This window comes from Dipteris shenzhenensis, chromosome 20 (assembly GCF_047967505.1).
Source record: "Dipteris shenzhenensis isolate YYH24624 ecotype China chromosome 20, Dip_SZ_1.0, whole genome shotgun sequence".
In the NCBI taxonomy this organism is placed as follows: Eukaryota; Viridiplantae; Streptophyta; class Polypodiopsida; order Gleicheniales; family Dipteridaceae; genus Dipteris; species Dipteris shenzhenensis.
In genome coordinates this window covers 12,107,109-12,123,991 of record NC_141615.1, presented here as the reverse complement: position 1 = coordinate 12,123,991, position 16,883 = coordinate 12,107,109, and the positions used below count along the sequence as shown (strand labels likewise).

Here is a 16,883-nt window from a genome sequence, read left to right as displayed (position 1 = left end):
ACCAGGCATATATCACACTGTAACCAAACCCACTTTTCCCTATGCTAGGGAAACTCCTGCAATCTGAATTAACTTAAACATGGAGGCAAATAAACTTAGAAGGCATAGAGAGCTCCCTGGTCATATTTCTGCTGCATGACGAGATTAACTTGACCCTGAAAACCACTCCATCATTCTCAGTGGGACTCCTTGATCGAATTCATGTATGTGACGTCAATTTGGCTATTGCTGACCAAATCAACTTTCGTGAACACAGTCGAAATGATACAGCTAAATATGACCAAGCTTTTTCATAGTCGATCATCGCTCTTCATATTCGATCACAGCAAATACACGTATCTCTACACGCTAACCCAACCATTCCTCCATCGCAGCGCACGAACCTTGCAGACAGACTAACGCAACCATACCTCGATTGAGTCACCAGACAGAATACGTGAACCGCTTACGGGCTACTTTCATGACCACACAGTAGCTTTCGTCGTGTGCCGTGACCAATGCGTGCGCAAATTTCGAGCATCACACAGCCCTTTGATTCACAAATTGCCACGATATACTGCAAACAGCCGTCACGTCAAAGTTGGATAATCAAAAACAAAGGAGTACAAGGTACAAGTACCTAGACCTAGGACTAAGTGTCCTAGGTGTCACATAGGACTAGGTGTCCTATGTGGCCTAAAAGACACTGACACTATAAGTGTTTTTATGCCTACAAGGCTCATACCATGGCCTATAGGGCATCACTAGAACCACCAGAGAATGGCCTACAAACCCCCCTCCATGGGATGGGCTGAAGTACTCTGGAAACGTCTCAGAATACCTGGTATTTTCTGGTCATGGTGGCACATGTTCATGCAAAAGGATATAGCCACCTATGAATGTACAAGGGATGTCAAATCATGTAACAAAGGGAACCAAGTGTAAAGCCTGTCGAAAGACTTCGAACTTGGGACAAGGAAGTGCCTTTGTAAACATATCTGCTATGTTGTCCTCTGTGGGAAGATAGGACAACTCTATGTCTCCTGCTGACAACCGCTCCCGAACATAATGATAGTGAACTTCAATATGCTTGGTACGCGCATGAAACACTGGGTTACGCGCAATGGCCAAAGCACTCTGGCTGTCAGTGTAGACAATAGTAGAGGATGTCTGGCGAATACCAAGATATGTAAGTAGCTGTCGAAGCCAAACACACTCTACTGTAGCAGTGAAAGCTGCCCTGTACTCAACCTCACAGCTAGATGTGGCAACTGTTAATTGCCTCTTGCTGAGCCAAGAGATACATGAATTGCCAAGCAAAAAACAATTGCCAGTATGTGACACTCTGGTGTCGGAACATCCTGCCTAGTCACTATCCGTGTAAGCATGCATGGTAAGTGAACCTTGATTACCATAGAAGAGGGCTAAATTCTGTGTGCCTCTGAGATATCTGAAGACTCTCTTCACTGCCTGCCATTGCTGTGAACTGGGCATGTGCATGAATCTGCTGAGCTGAGATACTGCATACTGTAAGTCAGGTCTAGTGTGACATAAATAAATAAGGCATCCAACAGCCTACTGATAAAGAGTGATATCACATGGTGGGCTCCCATCATGAGCTGAGAATTCGAAGCCAGAGTGCCTGCTTCAAACCATAAAGGGCTTTTCTAAGCCGGCATACCTTATTTTCAGAATTAACAACCTCAAACCCAGGAGATTGTGTGACATAGACTTCTTCCTGCAGATCCCCATGAAGAAAAGCAGTCTTGATGTCAAGTTGGTGGACTTGCCAATGATGATGGGCTGCAATGGCAATGACACATCGAATAGTAGTAATCCTGGATGTGGGAGCAAATGTCTCCTCAAAGTCAATGCCTTGTTGTTGGGCATACCCTTTTGCAACAAGACGGGCTTTGTATCGATCTATGCTGCCATCAGATTTCCTTTTTAATTTGTAGACCCACCTGGTTCCAATGGCATGCTTGCCTGGAGGGAGATCTACTAATTCCCATGTGTCATTTTTAGCAATGGATGTTACTCAGCTCTCATTGCATCCATCCACTCTTTGCTGTAAAAAGCATCTTTATGGAACAAAGGCTCTTCGTTGCAAGCTGTAGCAAGGAGTGCAAACTCAAGAAAGTAACCATGCTGTCTATTCCCTGATCTTGTCCGGGCTGAGCATCATTGGCAGTAAAGAATGCATCAGCTTTGGAGGGATCAAATGAGCAATGGACAGCCCATGCCCAATCATCCTGAAGAGCATGTGCATGTGAAGCATCTTCTGGCTCATGGGATTCAATAGCATGTGAGGCATTAACTGTCAATCCTGCTTTCTTTTTCTCCGAAGCAATGCGCTTCCTGCATTCTGAAATGTCATGTCCAAGCTTGCGACAATAGTTGCATCTTTTCTTCTTTGACTTATTTGCTGTATTTTTAGATGCATCGGAGGAATTGCAGCTGCTATGCACAGATTTTGGCTTGCCCATAGGCTTGGAAGCCTTGCCTCTTCCTGTCAACATTGTGAAGCAAATTCATGATCAGGAATAATGGCTTGTCTATTAGCTCTACTTTGCTCTTCCTACAAAAGCAAAGTAACTTGCTGATCAAAAGAATAGTGGTCTGGATTACCCATGGCCACTTATCGAAGGGTTGTAGCAAACCCTTGATATGTATCTGGCAGTCCATTCAATGTGGTACTGACAAGCTGTGAATTTGGCACCACCTCATCAATGTTGGCAAGCTGTTCCATGAGGTCCTTGACCTTTGTCAGGTATGCATCCATAGAGTCACCTTCATTCATACTGACTTCTTGTAATTGCCTTCTCAAATATGCAACACGAGCTTCATTGCGAATCCGATAGAGAGAAGCCAATTTATCCCAAGCATCGTTTGCTGTCCTGCAAGACCGGATGTGTGGAATAATGATTCTCTTGCATGATAAAGCAATGCATGAATGTGCATTTGCATCTCTTGCATCCCATCTTGAAAGTTCTTGAGTTGGAAGAGCAGCAGCAGGAGTGCTACAAAGAAAGAAAGAAAGAAAGTTTATTAAAGTCTTCGGGAGACCGTGAAGGTCTATGAGACTAAAGATAACTGATACAGCATAACGGTGGCGGTCTCAAAACGGGCCAGCCAACCGTTTCTACAAAAAAAGAGGTTATGAGAAAGAAGCATCAGGAGGAGTACCCCCTGCAGAGGGACCAGTAATAGAGGCAACCACTGTAGCATTGGCTGGCCTCAGATCAGGCCCCAGAAACAATATTCCACAAATGCTTTGCAACTGGATAGTTGGTGCCATCCAACTTATCATCTTCACGAAGAACTCCAAATAAATCTTGATTGTTCCTAGCCATAGCAAATGTGATACCCTGAAAAAGACCTGAAAACCCAAAAGCCTCAAGGCTATCACTGCGAAAGCTGGCTGTCCAAAAAATGACAGCAAATATCTGCAAATTTCCAACCCAAATCAAAGGGCAAATGCAGATCTGACCCAAATGTGACTATGGCAAGCAATGTTCACTGCAAAAACAGCAAATTTGGCAAAAGCCCCAAATTTATTGAGGGCAAATAGGCCAAAAAGAGGGCAAAAGCAGAAAAGCTCCAATTTTTGCTGAAATTTTTGCTAATGTGACCCAATGTATGCAAATCTGTCCTGTAATCTGACCCAATGTACTGCAAATAGCAGGAGATTGCAGACCAAAGAAGGTGAAATGAACTGAAAGCCCCAAAAAAATACCAATGTCCTGAATGTGACCGTGTACGTGGAACACATGTACAAAGACCTTGAAAGAAGTACTAGCTGTATGGACAGCGCAAGTACAAAGTACAGCGAAGATACTGTGAAGGTACGGTATACTGAACGGATGTAGGTTAGTACAAATGTACGGTACAGTGTACGGATCACGGGTACGGCGATGCACGTACTGTTGTACGGAATAAGTACGATACCTGTACGGGCAAGTACCGAGTGTTGGTAAAGATCTGTACGGATGTACAGCAACGTAGATACTTGACTGTACGTCGCAAGTACAATACGGACCACTGTATGGCACAGGTACAACCTTGTACAACGAGTGTACGAACCAATTACAGCACCTTACATACACAGGTACGTACGTACGACGACGCAAGTACAATCCTGTAGGGGTGAAGGTACAGACATACGATGGCGCAGGTACTGTTGTACGGCGTCAAATGTACGGGCAGATGTATGGAAGAAATACGGATAGTTGCAGTAGGAAGACGAGTCAAGCCCCAGCTCGGATACCACTGAAGGATGGCTTAGGAGAGAGAGAGTGCAGGTAGCAAAAGAGTCGATGATAAACGCCTTAGCCGTCACGTCAAAGTTGGATAATCAAAAACAAAGGAGTACAAGGTACAACTACCTAGACCTAGGACTAAGTGTCCTATGTGGCCTAAAAGAAACTAACACTATAAGTGTCTTTATTTATGCCTACAAGGCTCATACCATCGCCTATAGGGCATCACTAGAACCACCAGAGGATGGCCTACAGTTCCACCCCCCTATCAAGACCGTGGGACGGTAGCTATACAAGAGGGCTTCTTGGGCCTTTTCTTCTTCCTGGGGCAATCCCTGGCAAAGTGTCCAATGGTCCTGCATATCCTGCACTGGTCCTGCCTGCCTATAATCTCTCTACTCTCTGGCGAAAAAAGGAATAATCCGGACGCTAGATCATGACATGGTCCATCGTGAGGTTAGGATCCTTACAGAGGACCCTAACTCTAGGTATCCCATGAGCCTTGGTTGGCTCTGCTGCACTCAATGGCAACCCAGGGAGGAGTGGGATCTCAGCAACCACACCGAAATGCTCTCCAATAACAGAAAGGAGTCGATGGTAAACCTGAGGAAGCCTGGGAAATTTAATGAAGAGCAAAAAGATTTCCTTATCTGCCTCCACTGGGTCGAAACCAATATCAAAGGCATCAAAGAAGATCTTCCTATGTCCCAGGTGTAAAAACTTAGCTTTGAACACTGTGCTCGCACCCTCTGGAGCGTCAAAAACTACCTGGAAAAAACCTCGTCCCAAAAGACAAACATCTAACAATCGTGGAGTGAGGTCTGGGGGGAGAGCCACAAGCATCCAGTCTCTAGCTTGGGATCTGGAAGGGTGAGATCCAAAGATGCGTGCGAGCAACGTGGTAGAGCATTCAATCTCTTCGCGGCCGGTGGAGCTGGAGTAGGATTGGCTGACGGAATATCCATCGCCAATCGAGGTGAGGAGGCCAACTCGGACACTTTTGAGGCTCCGTCCGCTCCCAAAAACGCTGCGGGAGAAGAAAGAGGGGGGAGACAGGAAGAAGGAAAAAGAATGCGGGGGGGTAGGGAGCTGGTAGGGAGCAGGGAAGAGGGAGGGCTGAGGCAAGAGCAAGGGGAGGGACCGGGGTAGAGGGAGCGGGGGAGCAAGGAAGGGGGAGCGGGCTGAGAGGGGAGGGGGCAGCTGAGCGGGAGAGGATAGAAGGGGGTAGAGGAGAGGGAGGTAGAGGCGGGGGGAGAGGCGGGGGTAGGGAGCAGGTAGAGGAGAGGGGTGTAGAGGCGAGGGGAAGAGTACAGGCGGGGGAAGGGTAGGGGGAGAGGGGTGTAGAGGCGGAGGGAAGGGTAGAGGCGGGGGAAGGGTAGAGGAGAGGGGTGTAGAGACGGGGGGAAGGGTAGAGGTGGGGGAAGGGTAGGGGGAGGGTAGAGGCGGGGGGAAGGGTAGAGGCGGGGGTGAGGGGAGCGGGGTAGAGGGAGCGGGGGAGCAGGGAAGGGGGAGCGGGCTGAGAGGGGAGGGGGCGGGCTGAGAGGGAGAGGAGGGGGGGAAGCGGGCTGAGAGGGGAGGAAGCGGGCTGAGAGGGAGAGGAGGGGGAGGAACGGAGAGGCTGAGGGAGGGGGAGGGGGAGGGGCTGAGGGCGTTCTTTAGCTTTTCATTTTCTGGTTTCAACATATTCAGCTCCTCATTAAGAGGTGGTTGGATCTCCCCTTCTTCAAGTGGAGTATGAGCTTTCAGTAGTTCATTCTCAATCCTTGACCTTGGCAATCTGTGTTTCTGGTTCCTTGATCATCAATGTATGGTGGCTGGTTTTGGCGTCAACCATGCAGGTCATTTCCTCTCGCATCTTAACAATTTGAATCCCCATTTGTAAGTGCAATTCTGATCTCCATTTATGCATTTCTTCTTCCAAAGAGGCACGCATTTCCTGTTTGATGGCATCAATATCTATCTCTTTGCTGCCCCCAAGCATCTTCTGTAAGTTTTCAATATTACCATCATGCATTTTGGAGATGTCTCTCATGGCATTTATGCATGTTTTGACATGCTCCTCACTTATCTTCTGTGCACTATACTTTCTTTCTTTTTCTCCCCTTGTTTTTCTGTCAGGTGAGCAGTCCATGCTGGACACTTGGCCCTGCATTATCCCTTCTTGAATATTTTGCTAAAATCTGAAATTCTGAGTGCTCACCACAAGGTCCCTTCCCACCACTCTTTAAATTTATTTTGAAAGCGCCATTTGTTCTTGCTGTTTTCTTGGTTTGTGCAGATGGGTGTCTCCACAAAAGTCGCGGCAAAGATGGAAGAAAAGGGGGGGGAGTCGCTGGTAGAGGTCTCTTCTTGGGGCCTTAGGCAAGGCCAAGGCTGCAATGGCAGCCAAGCTAGGGGCTGCCAAGGGGGGGCGCACAGCCCAAGGCACCGCCACAAGCATGGCAGGGGTGGGCCTGCATCCTCAGCATTTCAGGCCAGTCGGGCCAGGTGCGAACAGCAGCGCACCACGGGCGTGCAGGAGCAGCAGGCAGCATATGCGCGCGCGAGAGAGAGAGAGAGAGAGTTTCCAACTCTGACAGGTTTGTAATTTGCCACCAGACCTTCGCTTATCCCCTTACAAGTGCCGTTTCTTCCTCCAGCACATGATATAAAGAATTTTTACAATAAGGAGGACAAGCTGGCAAAGATTAAAACACCTCATTGAACATAATTATTAGACAAATTTTTATAGATTGTGATGCTTACACAAATAAGGTATTGTCAGCGATTTGCACTGGCATAAGGGTAAAGCCTGAGAGAAACCAGCAAGAAGCCCACACAAATGCTGGCACCATGGAAAGGCCAGGAGAATTGCATGAAACTACCACTGCACCCACCACGCCTGCAACAAGAAAGACTCCAGTATACACCTCTCTTTTGAAGAAGCTCAGCACCTAGTAAAAAAATTAAAATAGATGAGCTTATGTTTGCTGCAACCAATTCATGTGCAACAAAAGACAATAACTTGAACTTTTCAAAATAATTTTCTCGTAGATCACAACATTAAAAAACAACTCCATTAAATTAGCAAATGCAGATGATTATCCACAAAGATTACTTACAGTACAACATCCATTATGTCTTTCAAAAAGAGTACAAAAACTGTTCCACATTGGAAGTTCAGTCAGCATACTCTAGCCTCCCAGTCTCCATCAAGTGCTCATTAATGTAGATATTGATTCAAAATATTGTACAATAGTAACAATCCGTCTAGTTACTATCTCTGGCCCGATTTTCGTGATGCGACCAGCAATGCAGGCCTGACTGAGCAAGGGAAAAGCTGCAGTAGCTAGACTTGAGCGATCTTGCTTTCACTCTCATTTTCAAAACGATCGTGCTTTCACTCTCGTTTTCGCGATCGTGCTTTCACTCTCGTTTTCAGGACGATCGTGCTTTCACTCTCGTTTTCAGGATCCCCGGACCAAGTCCATTATTTTTAATTCCTTGGTCTGCCCAACGGGCATGAATGGCAGCCCTTGTTGAGGCCCTGATCTATCAGCAGTAGATTGGGCTCACGTGGAGAGGCTCCAGGTTCTCTTATTGTCACGGATGATCCGCAGTAAGCCATCAGTCCCACACTATATCATGTTGGCTGAGTTTGGGGAATCCCCATTGCAGCTTGACGCAGCGTTCCAGGTGATCTCATATCTTTACCAAGTCAAGAACTATGGCTCCTTGACCTCAGCCAACACAAGTTACCATGGCTGGCCTATCCTCATCCATGACATTAGTGGCTGAGGGTAATAAGAGATGTTTGCATGCCCGTACACGCAAATGGTTCAAGAGCTTGGGACTCCAAATTTACACATTGTCCCCTCTGCTAACCAGGCTATTCTATTACAATTACACACATTCAAGACTTGGTAAGCCCCCAATGAGCTTCTTGTGAAGCTCAGCTTCTATAGAGACCAACGCTTACGCATATCAGAGGAAGGCTTCATCGATCCACCAAGCTACACAGGGATCCACCTCCCCCACCTTTGAGGATCTCCATCGGACACTTCCGTGTTTCATCATACCAACTATGCATTGAGAGTGGGAGGCTGACGACATACCTAGCAAGGGTCACACTGCACTTTATGTGATCGACAAGAGATTGAGTTAGAGCATTTTGCTTTCAAATGGCCTAGGACTATGAGATCCATGATCATCACCATTGTATGTTCAGGAATAGATTCAGACCTGTCTCCACCCTCCTGTCTTACCCAGATCCCAGATCGTAGTGTCTTTCTTTTATGAGGCCGTACTACACAAGGACCAGTTGCTCAAGATGCTCAGCTGAATTCCACCGAGAGTGCAATCATTGAGTTTTCGTAGCCACATGACACAGAGCACTAGGCCCAAGGAGGTGAGGTAGCTGAGGCCCGAAGCCTTAGATATGACAGACCCACCAACGTCTCCATGAATAGATCACACTCGGGGATGTTCCCTCCATGTTCACTACACCATCGATAGGAGTAACAGTGGCACTTGTCCGACGTAGGGCCACAACTAGGAGACCACAATGGACCACACATAGCAACCATCGCCAATGCTCTATCACAGGTTTTATGCCGCCAATGCCCCGCACATCATTGGGGTCTCCCACCAACTTGACATCTGAAGGACCACAGCAGTGATGACACACCACAACTTCCGTCCTTTCCATGGACTCACGACATTTTCTACAAGTGATTTTTGTGCTTATGTTGTACTTGTCCTCGGTGATGCCATTTGACACTCAACCTATTCAGCATATTGTATCAGAGTTTCTCAGTCTCATAGACCCTTCGGTCTTTCAAAATCAAAAACACACACACACACTCTCTCTCTCTCTCTCCCCCCCCCCCGCCCGAGCTGATCCCACGGGATGAGATTAACCACATCATACGATTAGATCTCCTTCAGCTCCACACATCTCGCACTTTTTTTTTTTTTTTGGGGGGGGGGGGGGGGGGGGGGGGACCAGGAGTTCCCCACCAAGACCCAGCTCTACTATGACCATTTTCTAAGTAGTATCAGAAGATGGGCTCATCATCAGACCTCAGTATCTCGAGGACAGAGGAGTCTCACAAGCGTTGAGGATTGCCATCGGACAGATGCGGGTCTCGACCCATCAGCTGAGAATCGAGACAGGGAGAGCTGCAGGCATACCCAGAGAGCAGCGGACTTACAAGTTGTGCACGATGGGGGTGGTCGAGACAGAGGAGCACTTTCTATGTGTCTGCCCAGCCTACTATGAGATCCAAGGGTGCTACCACTGCCTTTTTCAGAAGGGGCACAGCTTTGGCCCACTCTCACGACTGATCCACTTCCAGGACCAGGTCTGTATTGGGCTCTACCTGATGGAGATGCGACGACACAAAGAGATGCTACTACAACATATCAAAGAGCAGCAGGATGGGACCACCACACCACAAGATACTGAGTTAGACCGAGCGCAGAGACAGGTCACAAATTTCTATGCATTTGACTCAACTCCAAGACACTCGGGGGTAGAGGAAAAGGAGCTAGCCGACATGAGAGATGTATGGAGCGATGGAGAGAGCCGACACAGCACTGCTGGACGATGGACACAGAGACCATACACAACGCAACAGGAGACCAAAACACACACGATTGAGATTCGACCTATTTCAACTCTCCTCAGGGGAGATCGACCGAGGCGAGGTGTCACCCTTGACATAGCCCATTGGATCCAGAGATCAAGGAGACCACGCCCTCCACCACCACAGGAGACCCCGCAGATGCAGATACGTGAGCTCTTTGCATCTCATCAGAGAGCCATCATGGAGCCTGGATACGTGGAGCCGTTTCATGCACTTGGGACTCTAGCTCTGAGCACTCAACAAGGGCCTCCGTGAGCCCTTTGCCGGGGCTCACAGTGGTTTGTATAAGTTACTTGATTCCGTACTTTGCGAGGTCTCTCTCTCTCTCTCTCTCTCTCTCTCTCTCTCTCTCTCTCTCTCTCTCTCTCTCTCTCCCCCCCTTCTACATTGACGAGCTTGAGACAGTGATGCAGACACAGGAAGAGGTAGGTTGCTCTCTTGCAGACACACTAATCCGGATATTGCTTTACGCAGATGACGTAGCTCTCTTGTCTTCCTTAGCGGAGGGGCTCCAAAGACACCTTGACACACTACAGTCCTTTTGTGATCACACAGTGACTTTCATCCACAGAGTCTGGGCCTTACCCCATTAGAGACTTCTGAGGTTGGCCCTAGAGTCATCCAGACGGCTAGCAGCGGCTAGCAGAGAGCGGGGCAGACACATGGTATGCATGCATATCTACATGGCTTGCCAAGCACGGTATCCAGATGAACAGGCTTCTCCCCTTTTAGTACAACATGGATACGTCTCTTGAGTCGACCCACGAGATGAAATCAATCGTATCATACAGTTAGACCTCGCTTCATACATCCCGGACTTGGGGGGAGGACCAGGAGCTCCCCACCAAGACCTAGTTCTACCGAAACCACTTTTTGAAAGTATCAAAGGAGGGATTCATCATCAAACCCCAGTATCTTGAGGACAGACGAGTCTCCCATGCACACAGGATTGTCATTAGTCAGATGCGGGTTTCGTCCCATCAACTGAGGATCGAGGCTGGGAGAGCAACAGGTATACCCAAAGAGCAGCAGTTCTGCACGCTATGTACACTTGCGGCGGTTGGAGACAGAGAAGCATTCTCTTTGTGTTTGCCCAGCCTACAATGAGATTCAAGAGCCCTACCACTATCTCTACCTGGAGGGGAGTGGCTTCGGCCCTTTATCACGACTAATTCATTTCCATGACGAGGTCTGTATCGGGCTTTATCTGATGGAGATGCGTCGGCACAGGGAGACAACACTGTGACAGATCAGAGAGCATCAGGGGATGGCCAGACCACCACATGACAGAGAGGGTGGCCAGGCACAGCGCCATGTCACAAACTTCTATACATTTGAGTCAGCCCCATGACACATTGGAGTGGAGGAGGAGGAGCTAGCCGACATGAGAGCAGTCTGGATCAGCAGCCGACGCGATACCACCGAGAGAGGGACGCAGAGACCACATGCGCAACAGAGAGTCCTCAGAGTACACTCTATTGAGGTCCGACTTATCACATCCTTCCTCAAGGGGGGCCGACAAAGACAAGGGGTCACTCTGGACATAGCTCAGAGAGCAAGGAGACCGTGTCCCCCACCGCAGCGCGAGACAGCTCGACAGATACAGATACCAGACATCTTCACAACCCACCAGAGAGCCATCACTGTACCAGGCTATGGTTTATAATTCTATTTTCGAGTCCCAGTGCCGAGACTAACTTGTTTTTCAGTTTGTACCTAATACTGTATAGATTGATCTAGTCCACTATGCAGTTGCATTTGACTATTTCTATTCATGATTATGATTTTGTTAGCATAGATTGGTACTCAGCAAGGGTCCTAGCGTGCCCTTTGCTTCAGCCCACTTAGGCTTGTATGAGTTCACTTTTTTGTGTACTTTGTCCCATAGGCCCGCAAGGTCTCCCTTTCTCTCTCTCACGCCTTTTAAATAAAGTTTCCCCCACTCAACCTCTCCTCCGTACCACAACCGTACTTCCGTCCGTACAGCCTCCCCGTAGCTCTCCGTCCGTACAGCCTCTCCCATACCACAGCCGTACCCCCATACAGCCTCTCACATACCATAGTTGTACAGCCTCTCCGTCCGTACAACAGTACAATCGTACAACCTCTCCGTCCGCACAACCTCTCCCGTACAGCCATACAGCCTCTCCGCATTCCTCCCCCCATTAACACCTCTCCATCTGTCCATACCTCCCGTCCGTATCTAGTCTAGTCCTAGTCCTCCCTAACCCCGAGTTGGGCTAAATCCCCAACCCAACCCGAGGGTTAGATTAAGCCAAGGGGTTCATCGTACAGCCAACTATGGATTGGCCTACCCTCTCCTCCAAGTCCCCCTCAACTCCCTTAACTCCTTCAACATCCATCAGGACTCGGTACTCTACAAATGCAGCCATGACACCCTCTCCATATGCACGGAATTAACAACAAGAAGGCTCAAAACGACCCATCCTCGAACAACAGGATCAGATTTTTATCTGCAGCGAGCTACAATTGGAGCTGGCAGAAGTAAAGGCCCGACTTCACATCCTGGAAGGGCCTGGTAAGCAAGCAGTAATTGATGAGGCTGTAAAATCTTGTAAGGATCCCCCCCCCCACCCCGCAGCTAGTCTCTATAGTCAAAGATCTTATTCACACTGAAGAAGGAAGTGATTGTGGAAGTGGACAACAAAGCAAGTAAGTCTATATCCAAGCACAGATTAAAGAACACGAAGCTAGATGTGATAATGCATTCAAGATTAGAATAGGGGGGCTCCCAGAAGATTGATACAAAGAGGAGGACACATATAGTGAAATATTGACAAAGATCAAATCAACATTGAATGGGTGAATGATGATGAGCAGGATGATGACGACTCCAGGCCAGCTTCTCTTTGCACTACAGAGGTCATGCAATCCCTACACTGAAGTCAAAAGATATGCGGATCAAGCTTCTTCGACAATGTTACAAACTGAAGGGCACCAAAGTATGGATAGCAAAGGAGCTTACACAAACTCAACTCAAGATTAAGGCAACTGAATTAGCTAAAGTCAGGGCTGCCAGAAAGGATGGAAAATGGGCCGTTTATCGTGAAGGCATAGCACTAATCAAAGAGTTTAAATCAAAACCAAAAGACTTAAACAGATGTATGGCTGTTTACTCTTCCAGAATATCATGTAGGTACTCTAAATAATTGGGGTTGCTTTTTGCACTCCTTGGAAGCTGCCATGTGCCCTCCCTAAAGCAGATGTACTAGAGGGTTTCTTGCTGTCCCATAGACCTTTTGGTCTCCAGTGGACGTTAATAGACTCTCTCTCTCTCTCTCTCTCTCTCTCTCTCTCTCTCTCTCTCTATATATATATATATATATGTATGTATGTATGTATGTATGTATGTATGTATGTATGTATCCAAGAACATGCCCAAACTCATCCTCTACAAAAACAACACAGAGTGCAGTTTCAATCTCATGATAGTCAAGGACTAGCTACTACGACATCCCAACGGTAGGTGTAGACCATAGTATAAACATATGCTCACACACATAAAAATCCACACACCCACACATACTTGAGCATCCATTTATCAAAGGTCTTCGTACTGAGTTTTTGTCGACACTCAAGAGGTGAAGGACAGACTCAGTCTCATGACAAAGGCTAGCACTAAAGGAGAAGGCTAATCAAAAAGTAGTCCACGTTCTCTTCATTCAAGCTACAACTACTTGTGAAGACTGTATAATTTTTCATTTAGTCTCCCAAACGCGCATCTAAGCAAAAGATGCTTAGACACATCTAGCTGATAGGGCAACGCACCGCTTAAGATAGAAAGAATGCATCTTTACTCATCTGACAAATCGGCATTGATAATATCGTATCCCATGGTTCCTCTTGTTGGTGAATAGCAACTACAGCCAATAGGAGTGTTTGGCATGGGTGTGTGCGCGAAACTAGAGCTCCTACTCCCCGGTTCATACAAATATAAGAAGCAAGCTTTGCACAAGTAGCTAGAGTGGCTGGTGTATTGCCTTGCAAACTTGAGACTTCTCCAAAAGTTCAAGAATTTGGCCAAAGTTCATGAGTTGTGAGTCAAAGTTCAAATCCTATTCTTGATGATGATGCATTATCAGCTAGTTATTGCCATTTGGTATCTTTGTTGTCCACCCAAATGAACATAAACAAGCTGCCAACTGATGCTCTACAAAGGCAGAGGCATTGGACGAAGACTATGAGGTCATAAAATGTAACATCGAGCGTGCTCTAGAGGATCACAAAGAGCATACACCTAGCCTATCATTCAGGAGTCACAACTCAAAGCAGCGAAGGGCAACGAGGACAATAAGGTACGCACCCCCACTTTTAGAGTTGGCCACTCTTTTCATCTCCAGGGTGGGTGTTATCTTTTTGTCCTGTCAAGATGGCCACCAAGAACGGGACTGCATTGACTTATTTATATGCGCTGAAGAGAATGGGCACGAGTCTTTGTTGTGCATTTGAAGGGTGATCTGCCACCATTATGCTGTTCTTAGCATTTGATAAATCTACTGTTGGGGAAAAGGAATTATCTTAAAAAAAGAGAAGCAGATGACTGAGATTTCATTTACAATGGGAAACCAGAAACATAAGCTCAAACACATGATAACAACGGTTGATACATCAAACCATTTCCAGCAATTGGACTTGAAGTCAGGCGATGTTGACCATGTAATGACCTACCTTATCTTAATAAGTAGCAAAAACCTGGACAAATATTTTGGAAGAGTCTCGAATTCAAAGCATTTGTACTCAGTAATAACAGAGAGCATACCAAAAGTTCCAGTATCAAAAAGGATGTGCCCACTGCCACAGACATTTTTATGAAAAATGCAAGCTTTGATGTTCGTACAGCACTCCAAATAGTGCTAAGAACGTCCACATCACTTATGATTTCTGTCCACAACAGCAATGCAAGTGCAAGGTAAAAATGATAAAGCATTGGTGCATGCTCTATTAGAAGAACAATCGAGCAGAATCCCATGATAGCAGCTCCAAGCATGCGCACCTATTTTCAACATCATCAAACACAGGGAATGTTATGCATGTTAGAGGTTTCCAAATCTTGGACATAATTTCTGTTGCTTTCCCTTGCTTCAATATGATAATTAAATGATGCAAAGCAATCAGACCAACCAAAAACTCCTGAAATTCGGCAAAAGTAAGTTAAACTACCCTCTGAAAGAAAAAGTGAAGAAAAAGATGGAATGCATAATAAGTTACACGAGTTACATTTTTCCAATAAGGAAATAACTTTTTTTTAACGCAAAAGACTTAAGACCATCAACTTCATAAAATTAAACTTTCATAAGATTTCCTTCAAAAAGCTCCGTATCATGAATTCTACCATGCACAATACACAATGCATGCTCTGATATCTCTAACCACATGATCAATGGCACAAGTTTGTGCAACTCAAATTTATGCACTTAAATACAAATCAATTGCATTCTCCAAGGGAAAGGGTACAACTAGCCATGCCAAAGTAGCAAAGCCAACCAGGTCTTTTCCTCACCGCCTTATTTGTTGAAATTTTTAAGAACTAAGAAAGTTTCTATGCATCTTCATGCGGTCATGTTTATGCATCTTGTCTTCATGCGGCCATGCTTTTATGCATCTTCTCTTCATGCGATCATGTTATTGCTCTCAAGACCAAGGACCATCTTCCGAGATAGCTCTAGGGTTTTGTTAAGATTCCTCTCCTATCCAGAGTCCAGACCACAGATGCCTGGCAACTTTCATTCATGAGGCAATCAGGCACCGCGAGAGGCTACTTCGATCACGAAGACAAAAGCAGACTTCTCCCTTGACAGATCCCTCTCAGAGCTCCATCGCTGCGTTCTTCCTGCCACATCACAAGGACCCCCACAAGGCGAGACCTCAACATGATCGTGACCCAGAGCCAGTGACTCAATTGCTCAAACAGAGGGTTGACGCGCTAATTACACTTGGGGATATCCCCTCCCTGTTCGGAGTCGCAGCCCGGCCGACAAGGGTTACTGTAGCCCTTGTTGGACGCAAAGTTATACCAGGAGACGTCACAGGGCCACACCTGTGAGCGGCCGACAGCACACTATCGCCGCGTTCATGCCTTCATTGCCTCGTCCACCTTGATGTCCTGATGATGCTGATGATGATGATCAGTTTGATATGTAGTCGACCACTAACATGACTATGTTGTACTTAGTACTACCATTTTGCAATTTTTGCATTCTGCATTGGTGTGGATGCTCGTTTAGTAGCTCCACCCTCACAGCTCATTTGTACCAGGGTTTTCACAGTCTCATAGACCCATCAGTCTTCCAAAGACTTTAATAAACTTTCTTTCTTTCTTTCTTTCTCAAGACCAAGGACCATCTTCCAGCTAAGGCGGAGAGTACACGACAATATCACCGTCTGGTCTATTAGAAGAAGAGCGATTTCATCCACCTAAAATGAGGAGAAATTACCAAACATTCTATTTAACCATACCAAGGATTTTGGTGGAAGTTTCTGGAGCGGCAATTCCAATTCCCCCTCACTGACCCCACTATATAGCAGTCATAGGCATGTGCACTCTATGACATTCCTCATCAGCCGCCTCCAGACCTCTCACAGCGACCCCTTCCTACTTCATGTTCACTTTCCACCTCCAGTAGCATCACACACGCAACCCTGAAGCTACACTATTGACAGCAGGGCTTAGAGAAGGCTCAAAGGAGAGGAGACCACCACAAACAATGCAAAATAGCGCTTTTTTTGGCGGTTTGTCCCAAAACCACGGCAGCACCAAATAACAGAATCGAGAACGGCAAGAATAGTATTCCGGAACGCGTTTTGAGAATGCCAAAATAGCATAAGACTAGGTGAACATTTTGGGAATTTTTCGGACATTCCAAGACACTGGGACTTCTTGGAACATACAATCCCCCTTTCCAAATTGGGGAATGCCATTCCCTGGTAGCTATGATCTCGATATATGATCTCTCTCCTCTTTATCTATATCTCAGATATCAGTCTTGGACGTGAATGC

General features: G+C 46.7%; 1 protein-coding gene across 2 annotated transcripts in view; it reads right to left on the bottom strand.

Moving 5' to 3' along the window:
• LOC147889290 (sulfatase and phosphatidylinositolglycan class N domain-containing protein) overlaps nt 1–16,883 on the bottom strand; it is a 148,214-nt gene that overhangs the window by 76,905 nt on the left and 54,426 nt on the right. Inside the window, exons 9-10 of one of the 2 annotated variants that reach the window (XM_087391809.1) lie at nt 14,646–14,879; nt 6,984–7,171 (exon numbers count right to left, since the gene is read on the bottom strand). In XM_087391809.1, coding sequence (XP_087247935.1) covers nt 6,984–7,171; nt 14,646–14,879 — 422 coding nt within the window. The remainder of the gene's footprint in view (nt 1–6,983; nt 7,172–14,645; nt 14,880–16,883) is intronic. The other variant, XM_087391810.1, reaches the window with a different exon arrangement.